At 34.4% G+C, this 9,594-nt stretch overlaps 1 protein-coding gene across 1 annotated transcript; it reads left to right on the top strand.

Moving 5' to 3' along the window:
• Window positions 1–2,567: 2,567 nt before the first annotated feature.
• On the top strand, window positions 2,568–8,887 carry LOC128203119 (deoxycytidylate deaminase-like). Its single transcript, XM_052904395.1, has 5 exons — window positions 2,568–2,692; window positions 6,811–6,913; window positions 7,441–7,576; window positions 7,778–7,991; window positions 8,335–8,887. Exons 1-5 carry the CDS (start codon window positions 2,664–2,666, stop codon window positions 8,441–8,443), a joined length of 591 nt encoding a protein of 196 aa, XP_052760355.1. The 5' UTR covers window positions 2,568–2,663; the 3' UTR covers window positions 8,444–8,887.
• The last annotated feature ends 707 nt before the right edge of the window (window positions 8,888–9,594 follow it).

Here is a 9,594-nt window from a genome sequence, read left to right as displayed (position 1 = left end):
CATTTTTGTGCGTACTTTGACCAGCCCAATTGCGTTCGTATCTCGTATAATGACTTATGCATGAGCTGCTGCCTTTTCTGGACACAGGTTGTCAAGTTGTTGTAGTATCCCCTTGAACGCAATTCTTAACCAGGAGTTTGAAAAACTTGGTGATTTAGCTGCGTCTCTTTGCCAATTTAAAGTTGACGTCAAGGAACATAAGACAGGCAAAGAAAGTTACCTGTTTTGCCACCCTGAACAGATCCTAGGTAATAAACCTCTAAATGATGTATCTTTATTACATTTTTTATCAATTTACGTTTAAAAAGCTAAAATCTATAGAATGGAGAACATGCATAGTGATATGAAAATTCCATAAACAGAAGAGCAATATTGTAACAGTTCTGTATCAGAACAAAAAAAAAGTCTGTGAATGTGTTTGTCTTATTATATGCCACTTGTGATTCTAAAAGCACCCTAAAACCACATGATACAACATAATTTTTGTTGCATTAAATACATAGTACTTGTAATATGTGCATTTGAAATGTTCTTTTGATTACAGCATATATTCAATGGTTATATTTGCAGCGTACGGAATGCCTGGCAAAGAAATGTACGCAGCCGACATTCTGAGCAGAGCACACCTCAACGACATTATCTCAGATGAGACCGAAATTGAGGACGATATGAATACAATGATACATCATCCGATGGACGAGAAACATTTGCAAGTCATAAAAACAAAACTGAAAATGATTGAAATGAATTGCAATTCCTGATAAAAACGGTAAATAAAGGCTGGCGAGATTGGTTATGAAATGAAGATAGCTTTTTGCGTTTGCGAGCACACTGTACAACCTCAGCCTTTGTTGTCAAAATTGTTTGATGTTTCCTCCATTCCAAAGAAAGCACTACTTCTTTTTACCAATGCCTAATCACTTTTAAACCCATTGACCGTAAATGTCCTTTGATCAATGTTACAATATGTTCCGTTTAAAGATCTGCTGGGATGATCGTTCTTCCAGTGTTTACAAACACAAAGCGGCCCATAAACGCTTTTATTTGCTGTTTTTCACTCAGTCTTGATATCTCAAGTGCATACTTATTCTTGTGGCCTTTTAATACCAGCATGTTGTACTTCATATGACAGAACACAAGAATCCGACTTGGTGATTTCACAATGTCACTTAGTTCCAGGAAAATAAGACCAAGTTACAAATCTTTCGATATGACAGTAAAACATCAGATTAATTTAAGTCCACATCTTCACTGGAGATGTACCGCCTACTGTCAGACACTACGTTTGAAACAAGGGGTTCTGCAAGACTTGTCACCCAACACTATATTTCATTGTTTGCCATATTGTTGTGATCTGGTAGGTTTTCTGGGACTGTGTCTGTGTTATGCAAATCCAAATATTGACATGCTTCTAGTTTCTAGGTTCAAGTCTACTTAAAAAATAACCCAGTTCACGATATCATGACAGCATGAGTTTATGAGACAAAGAAATACATAATAAGAAACGAGGCTACTTTAAAAGGATACAACAACAACACACAAACATGCAATGTACACATGTACAAAGCAAAGGATAATGGGAGATACATATGTTTAATAATGCTTTATACAATATATATGATTGAAGTAACTCTTTTTGCTGTTTGCATGTAAGTATATATGTATTTACAACATTAAAACGTATTTATTATGCCTTTTACAAACTGGCATTACTTTCTAAATTTACTTACTTGATTGTTACCTATACACACTAAAGATTTGAATTTTATTTGACTTGGATATACGTAGTATTTCGTATCGATAAATTGCTTTCTGTATTGTTAAGAGCACTACCTTCAAGCATATAGTGGGACTCATCTCCAATACTACTGTTAGCTTTATACAACGGCCACTTCCTTGAAAATACATTAAAATAAGTTCAATCTAGCTGCCGGTCTCGATTGGTAAGCGATGATTTCTAGTTCGAAGCATACAATATATGCCCTGATGAATGAAACTGCTGACATTTATTTGTCATATATGTATGTCTTTTATTTGCTGTAAAACATAACATTTGCTCATATCTACTGTCTATGCAAGCAACTGTTGCACATCAAGTTTTAATTGGGCTCATGGTAAGAAGGAGAGAGGTCGGCAATTGTTCCTCCAAAAACTGCTTTTCGTTATAACCAAATAGTTTTTGCTTTTCGTAATAACAAAATACAAACATTCAATGTTACTATATAGTATGTGCCTCATTTGTAGGTATGAATATATCCTTCAGTTTTGCAGCAAACATGGTGAACATATAAATATAACAACTTTTTGGACCAGAAACGTTATTTGCTTTTCGTTATAACAAACAATACTTCAGAACATTCTTAGCATTTGCCCACGATATTTTGAAAATAAATAAATAAATTGCTCAACATATCGCTCAGTAACCGAGTATTGTGTACATTTTCCCGCTAAGCCTGCGCTATGTTTTATAAAAAAAATATATGAAAATAACTAACTTACAGCGATAACCCTTTCCAAATCGAACTGTATTTTGCTTCCTGTTGTAACCAACTGTGACCTCACAAACCACGTGATATATCCACACTGATAGCATGGTTTATTTATACCTCAAATACCGGTGAATGACATTTTCCGAAATTCTGGACAAGTAGTCGATCACCGAAATGAGCGAAAGCGCTACTCCAGCACCTGAGTAAGTTACTGTAATTTGTTCTTAGCTTGTTTTATGTTGTTCTTGTTTTTTCAATATTGCAGTTATCATCATTAAGATTTAAAATAATTTTGATTATGAAGTAAAGCTATGTAGTAATAGAACTGATCCTATTACCCTGTATTACAGGGACAATTGTCGAAGGCGCGACACTTTCACCAAAGAAATATGAAATGTTTTCTCTTCTTTACTTTATCTAGTGTAAAGCTGACCATGAAGTAGCAATTAAAGTTAAGTTGAAAATTCTTTTTAAAAAAAAAAGCTTAATATCTAAGGCCACAACAAATTGATCATTTGTTCTACGGATTTTGCCCAAAAAAAGTAGGAGCGAGCGAGCGAAAAAAAAAAAAAAATACTTTTTTTTAAATTTAAGGCATTTCAGAGGCGAGCGCAAAGAGAAAAATTAAAACAAAATATAAAAAAAAAAATTCTTACCAAATTTATCATACAATTATGTCAAGAAATGCATTTTAATTGCAAACATAGGTTCTCAGTTATAAATGAAAAGGTTTTGATTGTATCACATGAAAATCTGTCTCAATATTTAACAAATGGCAATAAGATCCAGTGCTTTACTATTAAGTTCAATTTAAACATGGATATATTGTAAAGACAACATTCCTCATAGTAACGTGCAATTATTCGAAGACCAAACCTTTTGTATTTATTCCGTACCTTACTATCACAAAAAAACAACATTTTAGACTTGCCAGAGTAAATCAACATTTGAGCATTTCCAAATATTGGGTCAGGTCTAAATTTGAACCTCTTGAAGCACATGATAAGGTTGTAGTGACTTTGACATTGCAGAAGATCGAAAATGTAAATAACACAGAGAACATTTAAAAAAAAGACATTGTGGATTTAATTGCGACACATCATGATTAAAGCAGCACCAAACAAATCTGCAAATGTTGCACCGGTCATTATATAAGAGCAGGTGGTGGAATAAGGACGTTTTCCTTTCAAGACCTCGCCTTTGCCATGAACCTGCGGGTTAAAGGTCTGTGCCTTGAACAAGAATATCATGACGGCCTCCATAGCTTTAATGCCCGTAAGAAACAGGCCACTTTAATCACAGGCCACTTTACTGGACTTTCAGTCCAGCCAACCCCGGGTAAATCCACCACAGTCACCCGGCTAACCCTGGTAAACCCCCGGACCCTGGATGGGGGGGGAATATTTTTAAAACATTTACAAGTCCTACTATGTTTATCTGTTTATAACAATTATGACTATATGAAAACTGAGAAATACATTTTAGAATTAAAAAATTACTCACGAAAACATGTTCAATTGTTGTAAGTCGTGTGTCCGTGTATTTTAATATAAGTTGTGCACTCAAAATCCGATTTAGTTATTATTTAACACTTAATTTTGAGTACAAAACAATGAATTATTAAAACACACATAATAATTATTGCCTTCGGTGCTGTGAAACTGTTGTTGTTTACTGAAGTCTATAATCCATTGACAATGACACTGATTTTCATTTTAAACGTGTATTTATACATTACGAAAACTGAAAGTAACCTGAATAATACCGGAAATAAATAACAACGGTGCGTCCTGCAAAACATTCCCGACAAAAAAGACTGTCAACAAATATCGGCTGTTTTGCGGTTACCCGGACCTGATTTTGTCCTGACACGAGGAAACTTTGCTCGCAAAGAATGTAAAGCATGGAAATACCTTCAAAAAGGCGAAGTCGACGTTGCAGGTTTAAATTCTATGTAAAAGAACTTCAAAAAGTAGAGGAAATTCAGAAGTAAACAGAAAAAATAATATGCGCGGCCAAAAAGTATGTGCGGGCGCAAAAAAAAGTTTTTTTTATTGTTTTTTTTCGTTTTTCGAATTTTAGGTGCGGCAAATCCGACGAACAAATGATCAATTTGTTGTGGCCTAAGGACACTGAAATTAGGTTTTAAAAGTTGATTAGGAGTTCTTAAAACAATTGCGACTCACAACTTTCAAGACTTAAGATAACGTTCTGATACAAAGTGGAATTCGTGGACTGTTAAGAAGAATGCTTGAAGTGGTAAAAGGTTCAGCCGGACAAGGACCATTTCAACATTTGACCTTAAACCGTGACTTTGAACTTTGGAGTACAGACCTCTGTCATGTGCGCGACACGCCACCTCATAAGTAGTGTTCTTATACAAAATTAAGTTATACTTTACTTCGCATTGTTAATTATTGAATAAATGTAAAACAAGTGCCTACCACACATTTACATATTTAGGATCGTTTTGCCATATTTTTTTCCATTTAGTTATACATTCATAAATACAAGAACATGCCCAGTAGTCATTAATTAAAAAATAAGGTCTGTTTATAGCCACGAGGCAAGGACCCTAATGGTAATTAACTAGAGACACAAACGTATACACACCACACAAACACAAACGCCAGAATCAGCCAAGAGACAGACCAGACGAGCATCAAAATATGTTAAGTTAACGATGCACTCTTACTCATATATAAGATTTACCACAATGAATACAATTGTTTTAATATTCCAAAAAAGGATGAATAAATATCGAAAACAATGCTTCTTACGAAGGATACCGAGTTAAATTTGAAAGAAATGAGCATAAAACATGGTGTTTCTACCTAATGAGACTATAGTAGATCACAGTAAATATTTTAGCATTCACCATTTATTTAATAATTTGACGCTTCTGCTATTAAAAACACGATTACAATCTTGTAATCAGCCATTAATATTTTCCATAAATGCATTATTTAGTAAGTTTTTAAAGGTTTATCAGTCAAAATTAATGTTTGTTATACATTTGCATGAATTGGATTTGAATAAAAGTGTCACTTTAACGATACAAGATCACTCACTATGCTTAGATTGATTTATCATTATGTAAATAAAATGTATATATTATGTAATTCGCCCGCAGACCTGAATAGATATAGAACGTATGGCTTGGGCTTGAATATTTTATCTGCGAGGTTAACATGATAATCACTGGAGATATCTACTTTATTTATGATTAAGCCGACTGACGACGGTCTTCAACAAGCTGTTGAAGTCGCGCACGCTCACGCAAAAGTTCATCACGTAAATTAAGTTTGTCAGTCTGATTTCAAACGCACCTCTTCATTTTCAAGACCAACCAGCAGATCTTGAATGCTTGCATTGTGCTTTGATACTTTTTCTTTGGGACGAGTCCCAGTATCCGCCATTTTTGGCAACGAACAAAGAAAAAACACGTCCGAACCGGATTAAAACTAGAGAACAAATGAGAAAGGCGCCAAGATAAAGAAGGGCGGACAATTAAACATTCGGCGCTGAGAAAGAATTCCCTCCCTTGATAATTATTAAATTTTCTCAAAATTAGTTAAATTTGAGATAAACCAAACGGCCTGAAAAAACACGAAAAAATCAAATAAAAGCCACGATGTCACGATATGATATTTGGGGACGAAGGGACATGTATCATCCCATCTTGTATCTCGAATACCGCCCAACCATGTGCAAGAAGGCACACATTCTTTTTGCGATTAATACATTTCTTGTATTGTTAACGTTGCATACGCTAGTAGTTCATAACTCTATTCTACGATTATGAGCTCGTCTGTTGGTTGTTGCTTTTAAAAAAAAGGCAACGAATGGTGATAGATTTGTTGACGTCGTCATCGGCGTTGTTGTTCAAACACTTTAACCTTGCCGTAACTCAAAACCCATTCACGATATAACAATGATTTTTGTTGCAAGAATCAATACATGAATATGACACACCACTGGGGGTCAAATGACATTATAAAGATCGGCCACCACTTGTTTGGTCAGCTGAAACAGCTAAGACGTTGGGAGAGCAAATCATCATCATCATCATCATCATCATCAACATCATCATCATCATCATCATCATCATCACAAATAATGTTGTAATCATGTTATAAAAACAATTGCACACTCATAAATCGGTTTCTCATAGTTAAACATGGTACATTTTGGAACTATTGTCTATTTTTTTATCAATCGAACGCGTTGAATACGCAACAAATAAAAAGCGCCGACTCCATCCTTTAACCGGGTATGGAGACCGTTACCGTCATTCCCTATTTAATACTATCTATTATAGGTCAGGTGGATATAGACGAAGAGACGGGGTCCTAGAATGGGACGACTACTTTATGGCCATTGCCTTTTTGTCTGCTCAGCGCAGCAAAGACCCCGTTACGCAAGTAAGTGCAAATTAAGGAATCCGACCCCAAAATAAGCTAGTTCTCAGAACGCTACATAAAAAAAATACAATTAACGGATGCCTGGTGGCCCCATTTAATATTAGTGTTATTTAAATTGCTACTAACATGACAGACAAATGGCCAATAAAACAGTTGAACGCAAAGTTATTGTAGATTATTTGCACGTTCTTTATTTCAACTCAAATCAGAGGTGAGCAGACCTTTTGCCTTTTTACAAACGCTAACTTTTTTCCTGCATAGAAATCCTTTCAACTAACACAAACATAATATAGGGTCACTAGTAATCCCAATCACACATAATTCTCAGATACTTTTTCATAATTGCTTAAACGTCTCCAAACGAAATTAGCTATTAACAATGCGTACTATAATTAGATTGTGGAAGTATCTGAAGATATATATTTTGCAACCTATTCTCTCTGTAATAAAGCACTAAGGCAAGATAAACACCCCGTATATTTCTTTTTTATACATGCTTAATAAGTAATTTCTCGTTTTCCCAACAGGTTGGAGCGTGTATCGTGAACGAGGATAAGAGAATAGTTGGTACCGGATACAATGGCATGCCCAATAGGTGTCCAGATGAAAAGCTACCCTGGGGCAAAGGTGACAAAGACGTCCTCAAAAACAAAAAGCTTTACGGTCAGAATTTTATAGTATGAACATAAGATAAATCATTTATCTCAATGTAAAACATTAATTAACACAAAACAACATACAAATCATATTTACAAAAATGGTAGCAGTGTGTACCTGTCCAGCTTTGGTATTATCACTAGACGTCAAGGGTAAGTCGATTAAATGCTTGAGGTCATACAAAACACATCCAATATTCAATTCCAGTATGCCATGCTGAACTCAATGCCGTGCTAAATAAGAACTCTACGGACGTTAAGAACTGCACGATCTACGTGTCTCTGTTCCCTTGCAACGAATGCGCAAAGGTTATTATCCAGTCAGGCATCAAGGAGATCAAGTATTACTCGGACAAGTACAAGGACCGTTCGGATGTCATAGCCTCCAAAAGCATGTTGGATATGGCAGAAGTGCGATACAGGTAAAGTTCATTCCGAAAATATATTATTATAAGTTCGAACCTTGAAGTATTTTAGCATACAAAATGTGACTGTAGTCACGCCAACTATTTTCATAAACTAATGCTTTTAATAACAATATTGAACACTGATTTAATTTTCACTCCGAGCTTTTGTACTTTTGTAAGATATTTAGGACCAAATGTCATCGTCTTGTATGGTCCCTGTAAAACGAACTAAAAAGAAACATCACCAAATTTTACACTACTCTTATTCAAACAGAAATTGATAATCATAAGAAACAAGTTTAAATAGTGGACCAAAAATCTCATTGTGTTTGATTTAAAGCTAAAATGATATTTCCAGTCAGTGTCGACCAACCTTGGACACCATTGAGATAGATTTTCCTGGGATTGAAAAGATGTCAGAGGGCGCTTATAACGAGAGTCCAGGGGACACCCAAACTACTAGTTAAGGCAAACTGGATGATTGAGCATGTATAAGAAATATACAATTCCATAAACAATTTACTCTGAATTTACAAAGTTTGTAATAACTTGTTTTTTTTAACACTGATTGATTTTGAAAATAGATTTCGACATATAATTTATAATTGATAATTGCCTTGATTCATTTCAACCATGGTAAATGACGATTATGTTTGTTGTGAGTAAAAATGGCGCTGCATACCAAGGGAATTCAATACATTTAGAAGATTTTGTTTGAAAAAATCATATCCCATTATTACTGTTACAGACACAATAAGCTAACATGCCAATAAATTGACGCCGTTTAATATATTTTCAAAATGACACGCACATCTTATTTATTTCTTGTCTGTGATACTGATTTATAATATTATGGCAATTGTACTGTAAATGAACCGTTATAGTGTATGATCAATAAATGAAATAAATTATGTGTGTATTTTTATTATCATATTTATATTGTAACAAGGCTAATTACGTTTTACTTTAATGAGTTTATGCTTCTAGCGCGTTTTATCGATAAATCAAACTTTAATAACCTTGTATATACCCAATTTATACTCGTTTATATTGTGTAGGTTTTCTAAATAACACACTGGATACCAGATCAGGCATTTTGTTAGGTCATAAAGCTATGATGTCATTATTTAGAATGAAAGAAAATAAGTCACTATATCTTTTTAAGTCTCTTTTATGAGGATTTAGCTATTCCAGTGTTGCAGATTTTTGTCTCATAACTTGCGTAATGTTTTACTTCTTTAAGAGTTTTAAGAGTGGACATATGAAAAATATTTCTGCTTATCACAACAAGTCATTCTTTTCATTTATCATAATAAAATTTTACGTGCATTTTGGCTTATTGAAATAAGCTACTGAAGCATTGGGAAGTTTCAAAAAATTGGGGCTAGTTTCGTTCGCAAACATAAAAATAAAGTTATACAATTCCGTGTCTAAGCTCGAAATTACACGTGGTGTAATGTGTGTATAATAATCGTTCGTTTGTTTACATCACGTTCAATGAATATTGCACGATGCAGATGGACTCAAACAGGAAAGACGTTTAAAAACTAGTGTTGCCAATAATAACCCAGTTTCTGTTTTAATAGTTGGTCTTCCTTGCTGTTATACTGCGGAAGAG

The sequence above is a fragment of the Mya arenaria genome, chromosome 9, assembly GCF_026914265.1.
Source record: "Mya arenaria isolate MELC-2E11 chromosome 9, ASM2691426v1".
NCBI lineage: Eukaryota > Metazoa > Mollusca > Bivalvia > Myida > Myidae > Mya > Mya arenaria.
This window is presented reverse-complemented; position numbering and strand designations above follow the sequence as displayed.

What these genes read in the sequence shown, in the direction of transcription:
- LOC128203119 (XM_052904395.1), top strand. Translation starts at nt 2,664, where the DNA reads ATGAGCGAAAGCGCTACTCCAGCACCTGA. An exon ending in AGCGCTACTCCAGCACCTGA is followed by an intron (nt 2,693 to 6,810) that starts GTAAGTTACTGT and finishes TATCTATTATAG; the next exon opens with GTCAGGTGGATATAGACGAA. An exon ending in GCAAAGACCCCGTTACGCAA is followed by an intron (nt 6,914 to 7,440) that starts GTAAGTGCAAAT and finishes TTTTCCCAACAG; the next exon opens with GTTGGAGCGTGTATCGTGAA.